The sequence below is a fragment of the Passer montanus genome, unplaced genomic scaffold (genome assembly GCF_014805655.1).
Source record: "Passer montanus isolate IOZ18808 unplaced genomic scaffold, ASM1480565v1 scaffold35, whole genome shotgun sequence".
Taxonomy (NCBI): Eukaryota; Metazoa; Chordata; class Aves; order Passeriformes; family Passeridae; genus Passer; species Passer montanus.
The window spans coordinates 8,528,096-8,551,860 of NW_024368263.1; the positions used below are offsets into that span (position 1 = coordinate 8,528,096).

General features: G+C 55.6%; 1 protein-coding gene across 3 annotated transcripts in view; it reads left to right on the plus strand.

The window, feature by feature from the left end:
* Positions 1 to 23,765, plus strand: part of SLC38A10 (solute carrier family 38 member 10) — a 30,680-nt gene that overhangs the window by 4,242 nt on the left and 2,673 nt on the right. The window contains exons 4-15 of one of the 3 annotated variants that reach the window (XM_039715798.1): positions 864 to 957; positions 2,021 to 2,164; positions 3,058 to 3,182; positions 5,788 to 5,890; positions 6,555 to 6,737; positions 8,328 to 8,439; positions 8,618 to 8,724; positions 13,611 to 13,764; positions 21,305 to 21,472; positions 21,759 to 22,220; positions 22,742 to 22,825; positions 23,434 to 23,613. In XM_039715798.1, coding sequence (XP_039571732.1) covers positions 864 to 957; positions 2,021 to 2,164; positions 3,058 to 3,182; positions 5,788 to 5,890; positions 6,555 to 6,737; positions 8,328 to 8,439; positions 8,618 to 8,724; positions 13,611 to 13,764; positions 21,305 to 21,472; positions 21,759 to 22,220; positions 22,742 to 22,825; positions 23,434 to 23,613 — 1,916 coding nt within the window. Of the gene's footprint in view, positions 1 to 863; positions 958 to 2,020; positions 2,169 to 3,057; positions 3,183 to 5,787; positions 5,891 to 6,554; positions 6,738 to 8,327; positions 8,440 to 8,617; positions 8,725 to 13,610; positions 13,765 to 21,304; positions 21,473 to 21,758; positions 22,221 to 22,741; positions 22,826 to 23,433; positions 23,614 to 23,765 lie in introns of those variants that run through there. The other 2 variants (XM_039715799.1, XM_039715800.1) reach the window with 2 other exon arrangements.

Below are 23,765 nucleotides of genomic sequence, written 5' to 3' on the forward strand. Positions count from 1 at the left end.
AGGCTCTGGGAGCACAGAAGGAGGGGATGAGCTGCTCTGCTGTGAAATCACAGCCACAGTGTCACTCGTGGCAGCTTTCCAGGGGTGCCATCCCTGCTGCTGAGTTAGTGGGAGGGAGTGTTTGCTTCCTTGGATCCCGGGATCTGCTCTGCTCCTGCCCTCTGTGCTCCCTTCCCTGCGAGATGCCTTGAGGGGGAATCCTGCCTCCATCTCTGCTTCCTCCCATGACCCCAGTGCAGATGTCAGGTGCTGGCACAATCCTCACAGCCCTGCTTTTTCCAGCAGGGATTTTTTTCCAGGCGTGTTGAGCCCGGGGCCGGCAGCGGTGCCGGCTCCTTCGCTCTTCCCAGCTGCAAACTTCTGCTCAGCACTAAAAATACACAGAATATTCCTCAGATGTTTCTTGTCCATGCAGGCAGAGGCTGTAATTGCCACAGGGATGTTCTATAATTGGAATTGGGAAGGAAAGTGGTCCAGCAGTGGGAGGAGAAGCAGTTCATGGACAATCTTTTCATTAAAGTGTGGTCCATTGTTGGAGAGCCCACTGGATATTGAGACTCTCATGGCAGGGTCCTGCTGTGGGTGTGGGGCTCTGAGAGCCTCGTGCTGATTCTTTTGAATTTTTCCAGGAGTTCTTGCCATCTCCAAGATTAGTTTTCCTTGTTTTTTTCCCCCGTGGCTCCCAACAGGAGTTAAACCCCTGCATGGACTGTGGGCAGCGCTGTGTCTCTGAATGTTTGGTGTGGATGGAGGGTGTCTGGTGGCTGTTTTACTGGCATGGAGTGCAGAAGGGGTGTCCTGCTCTTCCCAACACTGAGGATGGGAGTGTGACCCTGCTAACCCATCCCTTTTTGTGTTTGCAGCATGATTGGGCTGATGCTGGGCACTTGCATCGCGTTCTACGTCGTCATCGGCGATTTGGGCTCCAACTTCTTTGCCCAGATGCTCGGATTGCAGGTGAATAAATCACTCCTGCAGTGCTCCTAGGCCTTGCACTGAGCCCTGAGTCCCCTGGGTACAGCACAGCTCCTGCCTCGGGGTGTGCTCAGCACCCCCAGGGGGGCTTTGTGGGGTCCCCTCACGGAGGGATCCTCGTGCACGGAGCCTCGGCTCTGAGAGTTCTGGGAAACTCAGACATGGCAAACAATCAGCTGTGTAAAACTCCAATAAGGCATTTCCATCAAAGGAATTCTTTTTAACTTGGTCCCTTATTAATTCTGGAGCAGATTCCTGGGGGAGATAATGCTTCCTACCTTAATTCCTGCCCCAGTGGGTAGGGACAGGCAGTTCCTCTGCCCGAGCTCTCCTCCCTGTAGTTCAGGAGGGATTTTTGTCCTGTCCCTGGCCGGTTTTGTGGCCAAAGTCTCTGTGTTCCTGCCTCCTCAGCCGTGTGATGAGCCTGCTGCTGGCTCAGGGTGCTCAGAGGCAAGAGGTGCTCCTCAGAGCCGGCACGAGGGCCGTGCAGAGAAGCAAAAGGATTTTTGGTGGAGTGTTATCTGTGCTGCCTGATGCTCCTAAGCTCAGATTAAGGGACTGTGAAGTTAAAAAAGATGCGTTGAGGCTGCAGCCAAATTAGGTATTAAATATTTCCAAGCATTCCAGAGTGTTCTGCTATAATAAATACCAGTGTGAGGCTTTGATTAATTTTCTGGATTGGAGTTTTCAACACTTTCAATTTCTCGTCTTCCCAAGTAAATTTAGATTTTATTTAATTGCATGAAAATACCTAAATAGCTTGTGCTGGATTAGCATTTAACCCCCCCAGCCACCCCCCAAATTCTTCCAGCTCGGACCTGTCACACACTGCAGAGCAACAGTGGCACCCAGTGACTGTCTGAGCTCAGCACAGACAGAACCCGCAGAGCTCCGAGCCCGCAGCACCTTCAGACACCTCCAGACACGGAACTGCACTGTTCAAAGTTGCTTTCACTCTGGAAAGACGAGCCATGCCAGGGTGTGCTGCCTGGGGGGTGTTTGCTGTCCCCCCTGCTCCAGGTGCTGATGCAGGTCTGTTCTGCAGGTGTCGGGCCTGTTCCGCATTGTGCTGCTCTTCGCTGTCTCGCTGTGCATTGTCCTGCCCCTGAGCCTGCAGAGGAACATGATGGCCTCCATCCAGTCCTTCAGTGCCATGGCTCTCATCTTCTACAGCGTGTTCATGTTTGTGGTGGGTACGGACACCAGGCTTCCCCTTTTCCTCCTTTCTGTTCATTTTTGATGAGCAGTTTCACATCCCCAATGCTCCTGTGATTCCCTCGTGGAGCTCCAGCCCTGTCTCACCCCCATTTCAGGACTGGAAGGAAAGGGAGGTGTGGGAGTTCTTTCCATGTAACTTTTCTAGTAGGCTGTGCAGGGTCACACCTCAGAGCTGCCTCCTCAGGGAGGTGTGGAACCTCCCAGGAGCTGTGCCTTTAAGAAACCACAACATTCACAAGAGCTGGCTGCATTGAAACATCTCTGGGGATTAGAAACCCCATCCAAGGATATTATAAACAGACATTCAGACATATTTACCTTCTGCTTCCTGTGCAACCCAACTCCTGCCAGTTCTTGTGTCCATGGCAAGGGAGCTCCCTGGCTTCGGCTCCTCCCTCTTTCCATAAAGCTTTTCCTTCTCTTTGGTGAGCTGGTGGTGTTAAATGGCCCTGGAGCAGCAGGTGGGATCCTGTTTTAGGACCCTTTGTCTCTCTCTGCTGAACAGGATTCTCTAAGGCCAGTGGTGTTTCCTGTTTGGATTTAAAAACACACGTTAAAAAACACATTTTAAAAAGTACAAAAGGGTTGCTTTGAACAATGATTCTCACAGTTAATGTGTCGGTGGAAACTGTGTCTGCTGCGGTGTCTGATGGCATCAAACAAGGGGGGAATGTCCTAGATCCCTTGGAATACTCCCTGGGTCCTTGGTGGCCCTGGGAGCTGGGTGGGTGGGATGTGGAGCTGGGGGATTGGGATGGGGCTGAGCTGGCAGCTCAGAGCTGCCTGTTCTCCCAGCCTGGCATTGCTGCTGCCCTGGAGCTGTTTGGGGCTGGCTGCTCACCCCTGCTGTCTGTGGTGCTGCAGGTCGTGGTGTCCTCCTTCAATCACGGGCTCTTCAGCGGGCAGTGGCTGCGGCGAGTCAGTTACATGCGCTGGGAGGGCATTTTCCGCTGCATCCCCATCTTTGGAATGTCCTTTGCCTGCCAGTCGTAAGTACCTGCCTTTCCCAGCCCTGGCAGTTGTTCCTGCAGTGAGTTTGTGTGAGGGCACGGGGTCAGGAGGATCTGCAAGGGATAGATACCATCTGCTTTGGTGGTTTGTTTTCATCAGAGTGCTTTACAGCTCGCTGAAGTTCAGCCTCTCATTCAGTCCTGACCCTTTTGTTACCCAGAGCCTTTTGTTATTCCATTTCACCTGGGAGTTCTTGTAATGGAGCAACATGAGACCACTGGAGCCAAGCAGCTCCTCGGGAGCTTCTGGTGCAGCTGCAGGAGGGATGAAATTCCCCTGGTGTGACCCCCTGAGTACTGAATGCTGGGGGCTGCTCTGCTCCCCCACATTTCCTGGAGGGCACTCTGAAGATCACACAGCTGTTGGGCTTTGGAGGGCTGTTCCTGCATTTCCAGTTCCCTGGTGTAGTGGCACATGGAGGGAGGTGAGAGCAGACCAGGCTGTTTCCACCTGCCCAGTTCCCTGGGTCTGTGAGGGTTCCTGCTGACAAGAAGGGGAGGGCAGGCCAGGCTGTCCCAGGTTTTCAGCAGCATTCCCTGCTGCACCAGGACAGCTCTAACCAGTGTAGATGCAGCCCTGGGCACGGGGAGGACTGGCCTGCTCTGGAAGGACCATCCTCCTCTGGAAGCCTGGCAGAGCTGGGCTTTCCCCTTGCAGTTCCAGCAAACAGGTCTCGTGCCAACAGTAAATGAATGTGACAGATAAAATTTGCTCAGACTGCTGTGTTTACACCCACTCCAAGATCCAAATCATCATTTCCCACTTACTGGCTCTCTTGGCAGCTCAGATCCTACCCCGGCACACTCCAGGCTTGCTGTTTAATGTCTCCATTACAACTGGCAAAGGGAATTGTGTTCTCTTGCAGCTTTACCTTGTTAACAAATCCCCAAATCCCTTTTTTTTTTCCTGTTCCTTATGGAAGCCATGCAGTACCCAGAACAATTTTCCTGGGAATTGGAAATGCAGGGAAATGGTTTGGTCTGGACCTGTGTGTGTGCCTAAATATGGCTCCATGGCAGCACTTTTGTGGCAAACCCAATCTAAAGCTGTGTGTTTTTTCCAAAGATCAGGAAAATACACTCTCCCCAGCCCAGGCAATATTTATATATTTTTTTTTAATTTCTTTCCATCTGTGTATTCTCTCTCTATCCACCCTCTATATGTTCTATTCCTCTCTCTATGTGTAGGTTATCTATATAGTCTCAGCTGGGTAGATTTAATTTTGCTAACCTCTGAATCACCTTTTTAACCATCTCACACCCTGCAGACCCTCCCTGTTTCCCTCTTTTTTCCTTCCCAAGCCTGAATGTTTGGCTGGACCCTTCCCTCAGAGGCTGAAGGTCAGAACGTAGCTGGAGGTGGCTGTGGAGAGAGCAGGGAGGAATCCCAAATGGAGAGATTCCCAGGGAAGCCAGTCTCCTTTCTCCAGCAAGGAATCCTAAGTGGAGGGACTTTGGGAAGCCAGTGTTTCTACCAGGGAGAAATCCCACAAGGAGAGATTCCCAGGGAAGCCAGTCTCCTTTCTCCCAGGGAGGAATCCCAAGAGGAGAGATTCCCAGGGAAGCCAGTCTCCTCATTCCCAGGGAGGAATCCCAAATGGATCTCCCAGGGAAGCCAGTCTCTTCACTCCCAGGGAGGAATCCCAAAAGGATCTCCCAGGGAAGCCAGTCTCCTCACTCCAGGGAGGAATCCCAAGAGGAGAGATTCCCAGGGAAGCCAGTCTCCTCACTCCCAGGGAACAATCCCAAGAGGAGACTCCCAGGGAAGTCCTTGCTCCCTGCTGGTCCCTCCAGCCCCAGAGCTGACGTGCTTGGCCTCCTTTGATGTTCAGGGATGAAGGGTTAAGGATCATTCTGCTGGACCCCAGCCTGACACACTTCCTGGGAATGGCTTGGTGCCCACTGGAGCTGGGAATACCCCTTCCCATCTCCCTGCAGGCCCTCCCCTTCTCCCAAGAGTTCGCTAGAATTAAAGTAACAAGAGGTTAATGAGTTGCTAAAATATGCACCTGATGTCAAAAGGAACGTTCCCCACGCTTTCCAAGGCTGTAAATACCCCAAATCCCAGGGAATTGGCACTCCTGGCTTTCTGTGCAGTGAGCTGAAGTAGGACAGGCGCTGTGCTGGGGTTTGTTTGTTTAATTTTCCTTCAGACAGTGGGATGCTCCAACCTTCTTCCCGCTTTTCCTCTGTAAACACTGTGTTGCTTTAATTATCAGCACGGAGAGCTCCAAGAACAATAATCTCTGGCGCTGGGGCTGGCCTGGAGCCACCCGTGGCCCCAGGAACAAACGGTCATTCATTTTGCAACCCTTTCTGAACCCAAATGTTTACATCACACGTTTCGCTCCACGTGGTGGGGTGGGGAGAGCAGGAATATTTTTGCAACACTTAAAAGTTATGAGTGTTCTGAAATCTCTTGGCATTAGCAGTATAAATTGTGGAATAGCAGCAGGTGTTTATGCTCCAGAGGGGGAAGGTGTCAGGGATTTGTTGCTGCTGGGCTGAGGCAGAGAATGGGCTGGGATTGGGGGTTTTCTCCTGTTTCCTGCAGGTTTCCTTAAATATTTTACCCTTTTTGCAGTCAGGTCTTGCCTACTTACGACAGCTTGGATGAGCCGTCTGTCAAAATCATGAGCTCCATATTTGCTTCTTCCTTAAACGTGGTCACCACCTTTTACATCATGGTAGGAACTTCCCCTTCTCCTCCCTTGCCAGAAATCTGGAGGGGCCACAGGGATGAGGGTTTATCTGCAGCTGGGGCTGGTTTCTGCTTATCTGTATTTATTCTGACAGATAAGTCCTCGTGCTGAAAGCAGAGTTAGGTGGGAGGTGATGAACCCAAGAGCACAGGGGGCATTGGGAGAATCCAGGTTTTCAGAGCAGCACATTTCCTTGGATGGAGGCACAGTGGAGGCCCAGCTCTTCCCAGGCCCAGCCTGGAGCAGGGGTTGCTGCCCAGAGTTTGGGAGAGCTTTTTCCAGCCTGTTTTGAAGGAAGTTATGCCTCATAAGGCAGCAGTTCATAAAACTGGGTTAATAATTCCTGAGGAGAGCCTTGGCCCATGAGCCAGGCTGCTGCAGGGAATTGTGACAGCCCCTCTGTTGGAGAGGGACACTCCATGGGCCTGGCAGAAAGCAAAGTGTGTCCTCTAGGAAAACCCCTGCATTTGATGAGAAATTTGCTTTAAGCAGTTCCCACTCTTGATTAATGACCTGTCCCAGGTTTTGGGGTGCCCGTGGAAGTGACCTCACGCTCCCACTTGGCTGCTCCAATGGAAGGTCATGTCCTGCCCCCTCTGTGGGGAGCAGCTGTGAAGTGTTGGGAGTCCAACCCTGCTCTCCTCCCCAGGTGGGCTTCTTTGGCTACGTGAGTTACACCGAGGCCATTGCTGGGAACGTCCTGATGAACTTCCCTTCCAACGTGGTGACGGAGATGATCCGAGTGGGATTCATGATGTCAGTGGCTGTGGGGTTCCCCATGATGATCCTGCCCTGCAGACAGGCACTGAACACCCTGCTCTTTGAGCAGCAGGTAAGATCCCAGGGCTGCCTCGGGGTGAAGCTTGATTTTGAAGGGTTTTTGTGGTGACTCTTTGGTCTCTGACTGGGCCCCAAACCTGCCTTGGCTCCCTGAGACTCTGGTGATAATGGCATGTGGCAGGTACTCACTATCCTGAGGGACAAAACCTCAACTCCCATAAAATCCTCAGTGCACAGGGTGTGGTGACAGTGCAGCAGGGGCCTGTGGCCATCTCTAAATCCTGCTCTGCTCAATAGTTAATCCCTGGCACTTGGAGGTTCGTGTCCTCTGCAGAGGATTCCATGGGCCAAAGGAGTGGAGTTCCCAGTGTAAAGCTCATGTCCCGTGGCTGCTGCTCCCTGCTGTTCTGGGGATTCCAGCTCTGGCACAAGCATGTTGCACAGCTCAAAACTGAGGTGGTTTCTTCCCCTCAGAAAGAGGGAGAAATGTGCTTTTGGAAGCAGCAGAGCCTCCTCATTTCCTGCTGCTCCAGCTGCTGTCCTTTTGCTGGCCAACTCATTGAGCTCAAACTCCTGTTCCCGGCCTCGGAGCCCAGCCCAGCCCCATTTCTTCTTGCTTCCTTGTGTGCCTGCTGATTCCTGCTCCATTATTCTCACCCAGCACCTTTGTCAGCAGCCCTGGAGCAGCCCTTTCCTCTCTGGGTTCGGATGTCCCCTTCCTCCAGCGCCTCCCGGGCTGCGGTGCCGGGGCGGGGGCGGGCAGTGGGATAAGGGATCCAGCCCTCTCCCACACGTTCCACCTTTCCCAGGGCCAGCTCCTCAGCCAGCCTTTGTGACTGAAGCTGGTCTGTGTGCTGGAGACTGTGAGTCCCTTGTGGCAGTGGCGTGTTCTCCTCTGTGCATTGTGCGCACGGAGCGCGCCGATGGGATTCAGCAAATAACAGTGAGAGATTGTGGGAATGTTCTGAGGCCTTTGTGTATCTGCATAAATAGAAACCTCTTAGGCAGGAAATAAAACTTGAGCAATTTATAGCTCTAAATCCTGCCACTTCTGCCTGTGAGAAGCCCCCGGCTCTTTTCTCACGTTGGGAGGGCCTGAGCATGGGGGCAGACTCGGTGAGAGCCAGCGGGTGCAGAGGAGGAAGCGCTGGAAACACTTGGGAACACTTTGGATCTCGCCTGGGCTCAGCTCGTGGCTGGCTGGGCTCTGAAGGTGTCGCTTTGCCTTCCTCCCCCATCTGTGCAGCAGCGGAGCTGGGACCCGCTGGGTCTGCAGGGCACACTGGGGCCTCTGCCTTCCACCCGGGAAGATGGGATGGGATGGGAAGCAGAGGGCCTCTGGAATTCCTCCAGCAGCACCCATCCTCCCCTGTGGTGTCCCTGGGGTGTCTCCCAGTCAGAGGGGATGGCCCTGCTCCCAGAGCTGTGGGGAGCACCTCTCCCTGTGACCTCTCCCTCCTGCTGCACCCCTGAGCTCCTTCCTCCTGCCCCTGGCTTGGGCTGTTCTCCGAGTCCCTGCACAGGGTCTGGGCCACAGCTGAGGGGATCACAGCTGGGATGGGCTGGGGCTGCAGGGAGCATTGCTGAGGGAATTGCTGAGGGTGTGGGGACTGGGACACCAGAGCTCATCTCTCCCTCCCAGCAGAAGGACGGCACCTTCGCTGCTGGGGGCTACATGCCCCCGCTCCGCTTCAAAGCCCTGACGCTGGCTGTTGTGTTTGGAACCATGGTCGGAGGCATCATGATCCCGAATGGTGAGTGAGGAGCTGGGAACAGGGGCTGGCTGCTTTCTCTGGTCTCTGTTATTTGTTTTCCTGGCTGGGGTGACCAGACTCACACCCCATCCTGCCCGGGGGCTCTGGCAGCTGTCCCGTGCTGCTGCTCTGGCACTCCTGGAAAAGACCTTTGCTGACTTTTTCTCTTCTTCCCCAGTGGAAACAGTCCTGGGCCTGACAGGTGCGACCATGGGAAGCCTCATTTGTTTCATCTGCCCAGCTCTTATTTACAAGAAGATCCACAAGAATGCGCTTTGTTCACAGGTCAGTGCTGATGCTGCTTGACATCCCCCTAAGCCCTCTGCAGAGCCTGGGAACGTGCTTCGTTTGGCTGCAGCACAGACACTGCTCAGCACCTCCTCCAGCCTCCCCCTCCAGTCTGCCCAGTACAGGTGGGAGCTGTTCTGGGTGGGTGTCCACCACTTAGGGATGCACAGACAGTGGCAGAGGTGCTAGCACAAGTTGGAATCACCAGCTCTTTTTGTCCCTCCAGCAGCAAGTGAAACAGTCATTTTGTGCATAAAATGCTGCTTCCAGTCCTCCTCGGGGTGGGATTCAGGTTTTGGATCCTCAGAACAGGAAATCCAGGCAGCCTGTAAAACCTTAAAGCCTCACATCCCGACCTGCCTGGGCTGGGTAAAACAAACAGGGCTCCACGATGTGGTTTGTGCTGCCGACCCTCAGCTTTCTGCTTTCAACCAAAATAATAGTAAAAAAGGAACACACACATAGAGGTGTTGCTTCAGGAATTGATTTTCTGAGGGATTGGGGGCGTTCAGAGGCTGTTAGAAGTTTAACTTTTCCTTTTGCTCCAGTTTGAATTGGCCTCCTCAGGGACTGAAACAAAGTGGCTCTTTGCTGGGCTTGATCTCTCTGCTCCTGCAAATACTTTGGGCTGAAATTAACAGGTTTTGGGGTTTTTTTCCTAACAATAATTTAATCCACTGCCTTTTTCACAGGCTTCTGTCCCAACATTTCCAGTCAGGACAGTGCTGGGCTGGAAATAAGGTTTTGGGCACAGTGTGGAGTCAGCAGGAGAGAGCAGCACGTTTTTGTGGGGCCCACAGAACTGGTGGCTTGTTCTCTGCTTAATGACTTGTGGCTTTGCAAACCTATGTGAATTTTTTAAGCAGGGTGTGTTGTTTTTTTTTTTTTCTTCCCTGTGCTTTCCCTGACACAAGGAAGTAGTCCAACTTTCCAGCTTTCACTCTGAATTCTGACACTTAGCTCCGAACTTCTTTGAGTGAAACCCCGAGCAGGAGTCTGAATGCCAGCCTGGGTTTTTCAGGGAAACAAAGAGCACTTTCAAGAATTGCTTTCTATTCCGGCTGAGCCAGAGTGTTTCCCTGCAGTGCCTCGAGGCTGCACTCAGGACAGGCTGAGCTCTGAGCCTGGCTGCTCGGGGTGGGACATTGGGGCCCTCACAATGCCTGACCCCAAACCCGGTCACGAGGCTGAGGGAGATGTTTGTCCTGCAGAAATCCCCACAAAGGAGGAAGGGCTTATCTAAAGCATCAGGCCCCGGGTTACTTCTCGAGGGGCTGGCAGCAAGCTGTCCAGCCTTCCCTGAGTGATCCATTGCCTGTCAGGTTTGCATTCCTGCTTGGAGCGAGAACACACCTGCCCGCCCTGCTCAGCACCTCCCGCCTCCACAGCCCAGCTCGGAGCCCACCCTCTCCTCCCTCCAGGTCTTTGCAAAGGCTCATTTATTCTTTCCCTGGAGCTCTGTCTTTGGTCTCCTCCTTCATTCCTGCACTCCTTTGATCAGGTGCTCCACTCCATCAAAGTCAGCTCCTGAGGAAGGTGGCGGGCGGGGGGAGAATGCCAGCCCTGGGCTCAGCTGTCCTTCCCTTCTTGTCCCTGTCCAAACAGTGTACATGGACGTTCTCCCTCCTTCCCTGCATCAGCTTGAGCCTCTTTCAGAGCAGCAAACCTCAGCACCAGCTTTTACACTTCTCAGGGTTATCTTGGCTCTTGTGCTGCTGAGAACTGGCTGCTTTTATCGGGCCACTTCTGGCACCCAGCAGCGTCCAGTGTGGGGCAGGTGGTGACGTGAAAGGCCAGGTTTTTACAGGAGAGGTGCAAACTGAGGCTACGAAACAGGGATTTTGCACTAGAAGCAGTGAAGAGGATTTCAGGTGGGGGAGGAAAATGGGCAGATGTTTGCTGGCCAGCAAAGGGCTTCTGCTGAGGAACTGGGAAGGATTGGAGCTGCTGCTCAGCTGGGCTGGGCTGGGAGTGCCCTGGTTGGAAGGGTTAGGTTGAAAAGGCAGGTCCCAGAGCAGTTAAAAAGCCCAGAGTCAGGCACACAGTGCTGTGAGTGAGCAGGGAGAGCGTTCCCTTTCTTGTGGTTAAGCATCTGTTCCTGTAAAGGTCCGTGTCCCGCTGCTCCCCGGGAGCCCCGGTTTGGCAGCGCTGCCGTGGGGCGTGTGGGGGTCTGTGAGCAGAGTGTGTAACTGCCAGCAGGAAGGTGTTGCCTTCCCAGTGTTGACACAAGCTTGTCCGAGAGGCCCCTCCTAGGGAGGCCGGAGTTGCTGTTGTCCCAGTTGGGGAAGAGGAGCTGCCGGAGGTCAGGAAGTGACCCCTGGGCTCGCTCCTGTGCGGGTGGAAAAGAGATTCCCTCTGCCCTTCCCTGGCAGCGCAGGGGCCAGCACACCTTCCCCAGCAGCACATCCAGGGGTACAGCCCCCCAGGCACAGCAGTTCTGAGGAGGGGGCTGGCAGTGACCAGGGCTCTGCATTCCTTCGCCGTGACTCCGTCCCTCGGAACGCTCGCTGTCCAGGAGGACGGCGATGGCCTCACGCCACACAAATGCAGCGTGTTTGCTTCCCGTGGCTGCAGGAGAGGGCTGAGCTAATGGCTCTGCTGTGCAGAGCTGGATCATCTTCTGGCAGGGTGGAAGGAGGGCCCAGGGAACGCGACCGGCCGAGGAAACGGCCGCGTAAACTTCCTCTGCTGAATTCCTGTCCGTGGCTCCCGGGAGATGGGCCCTGGCCCTGCTGAGCTGCCCAGGGCTTCCCACAGCCTCTCCCGTGTCTGTGCTCAGAGGGGCTTCTGCAGAAAGGGCTCTGCTCTCCGTGGGATCGCTGGCTCTGAGGAAGATCATTCCCCTGGGACCAGAGCTTGGCTCAGACGTGCCTTGCAGTGCTGAGCCTCCCCTCGCTCCAGGGTCTCTGGTGCTCTGGGGATTGCTGCCTCCTCTGCCTGGGTAGGTTCCTTGAGCGCCCGAGTCCTTGCAGCCCTCACTCCCGTTCCTTCAGTTGCCTTGGTGGTCCCCTGAGCACACACCGCCTGCTTTTCCATGGCATGAGCATCTCCGTGGAATTAAGCCAAATCGTGGCCCTCTTTATTCTGGTCTTCAGCTGGGGAGGGGGTAGGTGGGGAGGGGGAGTGGGTGAGGGCGGCTCAGGGACAGCCCAGCCTGTCTCCGACTGCCACGTGTGCCCGTACCCGCTGCTCCGGGAGCTCGCAGCTGAACTCCAAATGTGCAGCAATCAAAGGGGTTTCAATCCGAGGCATTTGAGCCCCTGGTTCCCCACTAAGATAAGAAACAACAAAAATCCTTTTAAAGCATTTAATGTTTTCAGCCGTTTCCTACAGTTCCCTCCTCTCCCACGTTGCTCCTGGTTCCTGTGGCACCAGAATAGATCCTCTTTGTGGAAACGCTCTTCCTCTCCGCTGTTGTTTCTGGAAGGTGCCAGAACAACCTCCCAGGCACAAAATGCATTTGTGCCGGGCTGTGGATTGTGGGAGGGGAGGAAGTGGAGCAGCTCGAGCCCAGGGCAGCAGTGCAGGACCTGCTGACTCGGCGATTGCCCGGTGCTGGGGGGTGGATGGCAGGATATCTGCTCTTTGTGCACCCCGGGCAAGGCAGGCAGCACATTCTGCTCCTGTTTCCTCTGCAGCAGCTCTAAGGTCTGGCCTCTGCTCCCTGGCCACGCTGCCCCTGATCCAGGGCTGCTCCACGTCCCGCCAGCCTTTTCCTTCCCAAGGCGTCGGGCTGTCTGCGGGGCGTGCTGGGAACGGGCCGCCGGGGCCCCCTGGGCCCAGCTCTGACCACGCTGCTCCCTCTTTCTGGGTGACCTCCCTCAGTGGGTGAGGAAAGCATCGGCCCCTCCTCCCCCTCTGCAAGTGCCAGTGTTTTAATTCCTCCTTCCAGTTTCACCTCTCCCCTTGATTTGCTGTTTTCTGGCAGCTTCCAGTGGTGAAGTGCTCCCTGTGGCCGTTCCTGGTTTTCCCCACACTGAGAAGCATCTTTTTGTTGTGCCTTTTGTGAATTGGGATGTAATCTGCACAGTGAGGATTGGGAGGCATGGAGTCGGGCAATGGTTTGGGCTGGGAGGGGCCTTAAAGCTCATCCAGTTCCACCTCTTGCCATGGGCAGGGACACCTTCCACTAGACCAGGTTGTCCAAGTGCCATCCAACACTTCCTATGACTCATGTGGAATTAGATCCTTTTAGATCAATTTGTCATCACATAACAAGCTGTAAAAATTCCTTTGCTGCTCATCACTTTCTCCTTTTTGAGGTAGAGAAATTCCAAGAGCCCTTCCCTCCACGGGATCCAGATTCCACCCTTCTATTTTTATCCTGTTTGATCCTAGCTTTCTGGGAATCTGGGAGTCATTTCTCAGCAGCTTCTTCAGTCCTGGGACCAGGACCTGTGTGTGGACATGTTACCCTTGCTTTCAAAACCAAGGAGTTTTGAGCAGCTCCCTGGAATGTTTGGGAGCTGTAACCAGGCCAGGCTCCTCTGTGCTCAGCCAGACCTGATTTCATGGAGTTCTCATGCTGGGAATACCAGGAAATGAGTCTTTGCAGTAGGACTTGTCTGCCACATGCATTTTCCTATCCCTGTGTCCTGCCCACTCACTTCACTTGCTTTTGAGCCCTTCCAAAGCCTTTCTAACAGCTTCCAGCCTCTGAAACAGCTTCCATTCCAACAGCTTCCATTCCCATGGCTCTACACCCAAATATGAACCTCAGCCAGGAGCAATTGGTTTTCCTGTTTCTCTCTGACATTTCTCTTCTCTCCCTAGCACGTGTCACTGTGCCGAGCTTGGAATTCTGTGGAGGCACCGTGGGAATGCTGTGGGGAGCAGTCCCCTTGGATTTCCTCTGCTCACTGTCCCTCTGTCCCTCTGTGCAGATTATCCTGTGGATTGGGCTGGGCATGCTGGTGATCAGCACCTACACCACCCTGTCTTCCACCAAGGACACCCCTGTGAGGACGGAAGCAATGGGCTTGGAGCACCTGGACAGAGAGGAGAACAGAATTGACCAGGATTCAGTCAAACTTCCAGGTATGTGCTTGCTGGAGTTGGGTTTCCCAGCCCTGTTCCTAGGTCGCCTCTTAAAAAGAAGGAGAAATTTGTTTTCTTTTTAAAGTGTGGTGGAAGCAGGGTAATTTCCAGGCAGCTCCCTGCATCTTCCCAGCTTCCTGAGGCCTTTTCCCAAGAAAAGCTGCACTTTTGTCTGCTGGAAAAATCTCTGTGACCTCCAGTGGTACATTGTGGGAGTTGTTCTTTTGGGAAGGGAAAGGCGTGGTGCAGGCCTGGGATCCCCTGGAGGGACAGAGCAGGGATCCCTATTTGGGATGAGCCCAGTGCCCACCTGGCCCACGGGACTGCTCCCCCTGTGCCAGCCCAAGGACCAGCCATCCATCACCCTCAAAGGTAGGGAAATTTATGGGAACTGCCTCTTTTTTTGGTGCCGAGCGTATAAATTTGGCCTCGGCTTTCTCTCTGACAAAGCCTGTGATTATGCCTCAGCTTTGTTTACCGGTTCTTGTTATTTATTATTTGTTTGCTGGGGCTGCTGATGGAATTACGGCCGCTCCTCCCTTTCCCAGCTGCTCTGGAGCAAGGCCGTGGCGCGCAGGTGCCGCCTGACCCCGCGCTGCCCCTCGGCCCTGCCGCGTCCTGTTCCTTCGCTTCACTTTTGTTTCCTTCTGCTCCTGTGGGGCTTTTTTTTTTGTTCTTTGGAGGCCTTGAAATATCCTCGCAGAGATTGAGAGCGGAAGGGAGAAAGGGGCTGGCTCTTCTGGAGATTATCCTCCCTCCTGGCTCTTGGCTGGGTTCCTGCCCGGCAGCTTGGAGCGTCTCCCACACCGGTGCTGCTGCCGATAACATTCACTCTGGGCTTGCTCCGTGGTGCAGTTTACTTGTGGTTTGCTCGTGGCTTACTCAAGGCTTGTGTGCCTTCCTGGATGCCGGTGAACTCCGAGCAAAAGAGGCTCCCAATCCCTTAATGGAGCCCTCAGCAGGGCCTGGAGGAGGGATGCGATTGAATTCTTCCGTCTTGGTTAATTTTGGAGCAGTAATGGCCAAAGAACAGCTGCTCCTTTCAGGAGGAATCGCTAATGACACGTGTTCTGACTGGGAAAATAAAAAATCCCATAAAACACGGTGTCTGCAGGAGTTTGCTGAGTCTTCTCCCCTCCTCGGCGTGAGCCGGGGTGGTGGGGCGGGATGCCAGGCTCTGATCATCCGAGCGATCCCGGGGCCGCCGGCAGCAGCTCCGAGTGCTGCGGGATTAAATAATCCCACCCGGGAGGAAGGCGGGTTTAGTGCTCCCGGGTCATAAACTTCCCAGGGAGGAGCCCTGCAGTTCCGAGGGAAAGCTCTGCTGTCCCCTGAGGTCCCTTTGCCAATGGAGGCTCCCTCCCCGGGGAGGAGGAAGAGGGGGGAGATGGAGCCGAGCAGAGAAGGGGGACAAGGACCTGCAGGGCGGACGTGGGGCTGCCCCGGGAGAGCCGGCCTGCGATTCCTTGGATCTGTGCCTCTGCAGGATGTCGGCTTGACTAGCAATGAGAGGCGTTAAATGGTGCCCTTCATCCCCCGCCGCGGCTCCCCCTCGTCCTCGCCCGCCTTGTTTTGCAGACGGGAGCTGCCGCCTGGAACGCGGTGCAGCAGCTGCATCCTGTCCCTGCAGGGGCGCAGGATGCGGGCTGGGCTGCCCCCGGCACCTGGGTGCCCTCCGGATGGGCTCAATTCCACACCCGGGGCTGCAGCAGGATCCCACGGCTTCTCCCGGGGCACTGCTGGGTGCCCAGCCCCTTCCCCAGGGCACAGCGTGCCTCGTGCCCCTTCCCTGGCTGCAGGGTGCTGCTCCAGGCTCCTTCCCTGGCTGCAGGGTGCTGCTCCAGGCTCCTTCCCTGGCTGCAGGGTTCTGCTCCAGGCTCCTTCCCAGGCTGCAGGGTTCTGCTCCAGGCTCCTTCCCTGGCTGCAGGGTGCTGCACCCAGCCCTTTTCCTGGGTGGAGGGTTTTCCAGACCCCTTCTTCCAGGCACAAGGTGCATCTGTGCCTTTGGGTCTGAAGGTGCTCAGGACCCATCCCGCTGCCTCTGCCCAGGGCAGGGTCTGTGGAAGCATATTTTGGCTCCAAGAGTCTGGAGAAACATGTGAGGAGGGATTTAGTGCCTGCCTGGGACCATTGCAGCGATCCGAACCAGGAGCAGGGGGAGAAGGGAAGCTTTTAGGTTGCTAATAATGAAATTTTTTGGCAGCCTGGAGAGACTGCCCCTTCCTTGGCTGCAGGGTGCTGCTCCAGGCTCCTTTCCTGGCTGCAGGGTGCTGCTCCCAGCCTTTTTCCTGGGTGGGAGGGTTCTTCCAGACCCTTCTGGACCTTCTTCCAAGCACGAGGTGCATCTGTGCCTCTGGGTCAGAGGGTGCTCAGCCCTTTCCTGGGCACAGGCTTGCTCCGTGCCCTTTCCTGTGCTGCCCCATCCAAGGCAAACCGCAGGGCCTTTCCCCAGCGCTGCCTTCCCCGTCTGCCTCCCGCCTGTCAGCGTGTGAGAGGAGTTTTATTGGCCTCTTTGATGTTGTGGAGCCCAGAACTGGAGAGACTTTCATTAAAGCCCTGCCCCGTGGGCCCGGGGATTATGAATATTAGAACATTGGCCTTTTATGTGAACACGTATTGACCAGCGGCCTCGGAATCGTGTTTTTCCTAACGACACCCAAGTGCCCATTACAGCCCCAGCCTGTGGTGCTGGAGGTTTTACTGTCAGCAGCTCTTCGGGAAAGGGATAAAACCCCTTCCAGCCCCGTCCTGCCGCTCCGCGCCGCGGCTGCGCCTCTGTTAAAAGGTTGCTAAGCTGCCTCTGAAAGCTCAGGAAGGCAATTATCCATTAAAAAAAAAAAAAAAAGCTAATTAGGCAATTTCTCTCCGTATTTAAAGCACCCTCGAGGGTCTCGGGGGGGATTAAGATTTTGTAATATTTTTCAGCTCCTTACTTGATCGTTGCTGCTTCATCTTCTCCCTGCTGTTGTGCAACGTTGGGTAACAAAGCCCTGATTCAGGCTCCTTGTGCAAGAGCCCTTTTCCCGGTGTGCCGGGCACCGTGCTCCAGCCATCCCAGCGTCCTGGGGCATGGGGTGGTCTCTGTTACTCGGACTGGGGCAAAATGTGCGGTTGTGTTTGGCGCACGGCATCCCTGCACTCTCCATCCCTGCACTCTCCATCCCTGCATCCGTGTGCTTTGGCCCCCAAAAGCAAGCTGCCCGAGGCAGGCTGGGTCCCTGCTGGCATTCCCCGCCGGAGCAGCCCCGAGCTGTGTGGAACGTGGCTCCTGCATCCTGCAGGAACAGCTTGGCTCCGCCACGGCTCTCCCTGGTGCTTTGTGCGAGCGAGCTTTTAATAGTGCCTGTGACACAGAAAAGGAACCAGCAGCCTCTGGTAATTTGGGTTGGTTTTTACTGCTGGTGCGTCAGGAGACAACTGTGAACTAATTTCAGGGATGCCATTCCATAACCTTGTGAAATCTGGACCCGTTTCGGGGGGAGGGAGGGCTCCTGGAGGCGCAGCTGGGCTGGGGGCTCCCCGGGGAGGGCCTGGCCCTGCCCTGCTCCGGGTGCAGGGCTGCTGGGCACGTCCGAGGGCAGCGTTTGCCCCCAGCCCTCTGCCCCACTCGCTGGGCTCCGTTTTCCTTGGCACAGGCTCCTGGATCTTGCTCCATGTCGTGCGATGAAGGAATTTCAGCAGATCTGGAGCTGCAGTGGCACGAGCAGGTCCTGAACTCCGTGTCCCTGGTCAGCTCTGGGGTGACCCCCTGGGCTGGGGGTGTGTTCTGGAGCTCCTTGTGCTGTCCCTAAGGCTCCCTCCGGACTGGGGGCGAGCACAGCAGGGCCCATCCCGCTGCCTCTGCCCATGCAGGAGCTGTGGAAGCACATTTCGGCTCCGAGAGGCTGGAAAAACGTGTGAGGAGGGATTTAGTGCCTGCCTGGGACCATTGCAGCGATCCGAACCAGGAGCAGGGGGAGAAGGGAAGCTTTTAGGTTGCTAATAATGAAATTTTTTGGCAGCCTGGAGAGGCTGTTGCCAAACCACAACACACCCAGGCACGCACACACACAAATCAGCTGCAGGACGCCCCGGCTTCCCCTCGTGTGAGCAGAGCTGCCGGAGAGCCGGGGGGTCAGAGCGAACCTCTCGGTGCTGCCTCACACCCCGGCCTCTCCTTGGGAGCCAAAAAGCTTTTACAGCCTCTCAGGCCTTGCCTGTAATGTCCAAGGCTGCTCATAAAACACGACGAGGCGCAGCGTTACTGGAAGATGCTCCAAAGGGACCTGGAGGGCAAGAAGACAGGCAGAGCCCCAGCAAAACTCTTCCCTGCAAAGCACCCGGAGCCCCGGATGGATTTCCAGGCAGCCTGAGAGGTTGTTAATTCACGCCCTGATGATGAACTTAATTTTGTCTCCCGCTGAGCAAATGATGGCTTCGAGGCAGCTTGGCCTTATTGCGGCGTGGAGACTTTTGGGTTTGTGTTTTGTTTGTGTTTTGGGCTTTTCCTGCATTGTTTGCAGAGCGGGGAACGTGCCTCTGCCTGATTTATGATGGAAGCTGCCAGGGACACTCCCGCAGCAGAGCGGGGCCTCCCCGGCCCCTCGGGCTGCCCTGGGCCCGCGGGGGTTCACCTGCTGCTCTGGGCAGGGGAGCTGCTGCCTTTAACTCCTCTGGTTCCTGCTGGCAGGGAGCCTTCTCCCTTCTAATTTCCTTCCTTTTTATTTCCTCCTCTTTTCTTTTTTATTTCCTTCTCTCTTCCTTTTTATTTCCTTCTCGTTTCCTTTTTATTTCCTTCTCTCTTCCCTTTTATTTCCTCCTCTTTTCCTTTTTATTTCCTCTTTTCCTTTTAATTCCCCCTCCTTCCTTTTTATTTCCTCCTTTCCTTTTTATTTCCTCTCTTCCTTTTAATTCCCCCTCCTTCCTTTTTATTTCCTCCTCTTTCCCTCTTTATTTCCTCCTCTCTTCCTTTTAATTCCCCCTACTTCCTTTTTATTTCCTCCTCTTTCCCTTTTTATTTCCTCCTCTCTTCCTTTTAATTTCCTCCTCTCTTCCTTTTTATTTCCTCCCATTTTCCTTTTTATTTCCTTGTCTTTCCCTTTTTATTTATTTCTCTTTCCCTTTTTATTTCTTCTCTTCCTTTTTATTTCCTCCTCTTTTCCATTTTATTTCCTTCTCTCTTCATTTCCTTCTCTCTTCCTTTTTATTTCCTCTTCTCTTCCTTTTTACTTCCCCTTGAACACCATCTCACCGCTCAGCTCGTCGCTCCCATCTGCTGTAGGAACAGCCCTGCCTGTGCTGGGGTTCTCTGGATCCTGCAGTCCTCTCCGACCAGAGCCATCTCCCGCCTCCATGAACCAATTAACAAGAAACTTTCCTCCAATAGAGTAAATAATTTCTTGCACCGGGGCCAGGACTGAGCTGGGAACATCCGCAGCCGTGCCGAGGCTCCCCTCTCCTCCCCTCCCCTCCCCTCCCCGGGCTCCAGCTTCCCAGGCCCCTGGCCAGGGCTGGGCACTGGCTCCTGCAGCCCAGATTTTCCTGAAAAGGAGGAGTGTCCTGCCCTGACTTGCTGAACCCTGGGAAGTCCCTCAATGGAGAGGGGGACCCTTGGGTACTAGACTTGAATTTCTCAGAAAATCCGAGTCCTTTTCCCCTCCCACCATGGCTCCCACAGCGGAGGAACGCGGGGAGCCGGCCAGCCCCGCTCACGTCCCTCCTCTGGGTGTGGAGCTCCGGGCTGGAGTCTGCATTTCTGGAGAGGCTCAAGGTCCTGCTGGCACACATCCCTCTGGGCCAGGAGTTTGTACTTAATTTTTTGTGAATTTTTGTTGTTTCCCCCCCTCCCCGGCTCAGGCAAGGCCCACGCAGCTGAAGTTGTGGCAATCCCTTCTTTCCCATGAGTTCATCTCGTAATAAATCGCACCAGCCCTGCGGAGGGGGAGGAGAAAATGGAAAGATGTTTATAGAATTAATTCCCCAAAGGAAATCACACGGGGGAGGGCGAAGGGGGAAAGAGTTGGGAATTTTTTTTTGTTACAGAAGATAGATTTTTTTTTTTTTTTTAAAAGAGTTTGTTGGATGGAAAAAAATCTGCAGAACAACTTCACTGCTGGGAAACAATTTGATTTCCTTCTCTGCTGCTCTCCAAAGGAAGAGTTCACTCCCTGTGTGGGTTTTCTGCCATGCTGGGGCTGGAAGGGACCCTTCCCGTCCCATGGAATGTGTGAAAGATTCCATGTGGAATATGCTGGTCATATCAGTGCTGAATACAACGACTGGTTTGACTGGGATGTGTCTTCCAAAGACATTCCACCTCTTTGAGGGCAAGGTGGGGGGAAACTCCTCCTTCTCCCTCAGGAGTTTCCCCTAATTAATGCCTGTTTAATCCCCATCCTCAAAACTTTTGCGGGAAAAGGAAACCTCCCCACCCCTCCTCTGAGAGGCATCTGAAGGGCTGTGGGAACACACGGGCACTAAAAGGGGGGAAAAATCAAAATAACGGAGGATTTAAGACGCTTCACAGCAAACAGCAGCGGGGGGTGGGAGCTGGGCTGGAGCCCAGCTCGGGTTCTGGCGTTGGGGGGTTCGGGGCTGGATCGCAGCTCTGCCTCTTCCAGCACCGGGGGATCCGGGGCTGGATTCCAGCTCGGTGTCTCCCGGAGCCGGGGGGCTGGGGCAGGGAGCCGGGGGGATGCTACCATCTGGTGGCACTGGCTCGCAGCAGCAGCCGGCTGCATCCCTGCTCCATCCCGGCTCCATCCCGGCTCCATCCCGGCTCCATCCCGGCTCCATCCCGGCTCCATCCCGGCTCCATCCCGGCTCCATCCCGGCTCCATCCCGGCTCCATCCCGGCTCCATCCCGGCTCCATCCCGGCTCCATCCCGGCTCCATCCCGGCTCCATCCCGGCTCCATCCCGGCTCCATCCCGGCTCCATCCCGGCTCCATCCCGGCTCCATCCCGGCTCCATCCCGGCTCCATCCCGGCTCCATCCCGGCTCCATCCCGGCTCCATCCCGGCTCCATCCCGGCTCCATCCCGGCTCCATCCCGGCTCCATCCCGGCTCCATCCCGGCTCCATCCCGGCTCCATCCCGGCTCCATCCCGGCTCCATCCCGGCTCCATCCCGGCTCCATCCCGGCTCCATCCCTGCTCCATCCCTGCTCCATCCTGGCTCCATCCCTGTTCCATCCCTGTGCCATCCCTGCTCCATCCCAGCTCCATCCCTTAACCATCCATGCTCCATCCTGGCTCCATCCCTGTTCCATCCCTGCGCCATCCCTTGTCCATCTGGCTCCATCCCTGCTCCCTCCCCTCTCCATCCCCACTTCATCCCTGCTCCATCCCTCTCCATTCCTGCTCCATCCCTGCCACACTTCCCTGCTGGCAGCTCCATAAAAACCCACAACACAAAAAAAACCAGAACAAAATCTCCCCCAGCCCCACGGTGCTGAGGCTGCAGGGAAATCAGCAGCTGGGCTGGGTGGGTGAAGGGGACTGGGACAGACACAGCAATTCCCAGATCACACTCCTCATCCCTGTCCCCATCCTGTGTTTGCAGAGCAGCACCCAGTGGTGGAGGAGCCCGAGGATGACCGTGATAAACCCAAAGTGCCTGAGAAGGAGGAGATGGAGCAGCCACAGATCAAGGTGCCCGTGCAGGTGCCCAAGAGGGAGGAGGAGAGAGGAAAGGTGGAAGAGAAAGTGCAGCTGGACCGTCCTGATCAAGGTAAAGGTGATCCTGGGAAAGGGAGCTGGGGCTGTGTGTATGTTGTGGGACTCTGAGACAGAGATGCTGAACTCTCCTTACCCTCCCCTCAGTGCAGCTTCGTGGTGGTATTGGTGGATTGAAGGTGATTTAGTGTTTGTTGCTCTGGATGCGTTTTGGGAACGTGGCCTCCAGATGAGGGAGAGAAGTCAGGGCTGGACAGGGCATGGAGCTGGGTGTACTGGGAGTACTGGGTGTACTGGGAGTACTGGGAAGCTGCTGCCTCTGACCCTGCCTGTCCCCCCAGGGATTGCTGTGCCCGTGGGGGAGGCTCATCGCCACGAGCCCCCAGTCCCACATGATGAGGTGGTCGTGGACATGGGGCGGGAGCGGGAGGAATCCAGCGAGAACAAAGTGGCTCCCGGAGCAGCCAACGACCGTCTGCTGGAGGAGCCAGCCAGGCTGAAGCCCCAGAAGGAGGCACTGGGCCCTAAACAAGAGAAGGAAGTGGTTGCTGAGAACCAGCCACGGGGAGGGACCGGTGGGCCCGTCCCAAACCTGGAGAAGGCCCCGGAGGCAGCGGTGCAGCAGGGGGCAAGGCCGCCCTACAAGGAGCTGCAGCCAGGGGAAGCCAAGCTGGAAGCCAAGGCACAGGCAGCCGTGCTGGATGGTGACACTGCCGAGGCTGCTAAGCAGGACCTGTCACAGCTCCAGCTCCCCAGGAAAGCAGAGGAGGCTGCAAAGTCCGTGGAGAAGGAAGCAGACCCTGGTAAGCTCCTTTCACGACAGCTCATCTGAGCAAGCTCTTCTGGGCCACTGGAGGTGGGACAATTTGGTCATTCCCATCTCCATCCTGGTGCTTCCTTTTAACTCCACAAGTGGAGCACGTGAGTGAGCACAGCCCCTCCGGCAGCTGCTGCGGGAAGGGAGGAATCTGGTGGCTTTGACAGCTACTGCAAGAGCTGTCAAACAGTTGTTCGCCACCCGCCAAAATGTCAGGTGCCGTGCTGTTCCTGCACGGCTCCCAAATCACCGGGGACACGGAGCCGGGAGATCTTGACAGGGAACACATTGCCAAGTGCCCGTCTAAAAGCCAGTTAGAGCTGTTCTTGCATGTTAATTGGCCGAGGTAGTTAGTGCTGGCTCGCTGCCACCAGGCGCGGGATTGTTAAATATTGGGTTTATTACTTCCCTCGCAGCCGTCGGGTTGGATGCAAACGGAGCCGGGACGGCGCGGAGGCGTTTTGGGGAACATCTGCACTGACAGCAAAGCTCTGTCTTCCTTTGCAGGTGAGAAGCAGGAGCTGCCCCTCCCGGAGAGAGCAGAACTGCTGGAGAACCAGAACGCTGAGGAGAAGCAGGAGAAGGCAGGGGGTGAGTGTGTGTCCCCGGGGCGTGCGGGGACGGGTGTGCATCTCCCCAGATCCCTCTCTGAGGGAGGATGGTGCCTTGAGGCCACAGCCCCTGCATAGCATCAGGTGGTGCCTGTCCTGTCTCTGGCACACCTGGCAGGGCCACTTGGGGACCTGAGTCATGCTGGCACCTGGGCACAGCTGCTCCCTGGTGTTGGAGCCCTGGGAAGAGGGAGGCAGGACTGAAACTGCTCTGGCAGCACGGCGGGAGGGGCGTGGGCAGGGGCACATGGGGACACCTGAACACATCACAGGGAAAAGCTCCTTCCCCTCAAGGCCCTGCTGCTCTGTCCCTGGGGCATCAAAGCTGCAAAGCCCTTCCTCAGGCTGAGCTCCTCCCTCCAACCTCTGCCTGGCAAGAGGAGGTTGGAGCCTGAGCTTGGGCTTGTGTGCAGGTCCCTTGCTCTCCTCCTGTCCTCTTCCAGCTTCCTTCCCTCTCTCCTGGCAGGGTTTGTGGAGTCAGATCTTCCTGCCAAGGAGAGCCCTTGCAGCCCATCCAGAGCTGACATGATTTCTGAGGGCTTTGGGTCACAGGGGTTTTACTTTCTCTGTCTTTTTCCCCTTTTCCAGAAGCAGGGCCAGCAAAACTGCTGGACCACAACGTGCTGCTGCAGGTGATCAAGGAGCAGCAGGTGCAGCACAAGCAGCTCCTGGACCAGCAGGCAAAGCTGCTGGCAGTGATTGAGGAGCAGCACAAGGAGATCCACCAGCAGCGGCAGGAGGAGGGGGCAGAGGAGAAGCCAAAGCCAGGTAAGGACGTGGCCAGGGAGCAGAACCCCTCCAGAGGGTGCTCACAGCTCAGAGCAACTCTAAAATCAAACGGGGAGAGATGTGAGCTCCTTTGGCACATGGCAAAGTCCACTAGCACAGCCATGGCTGTGGGGATAACCCACAGCTCTGCT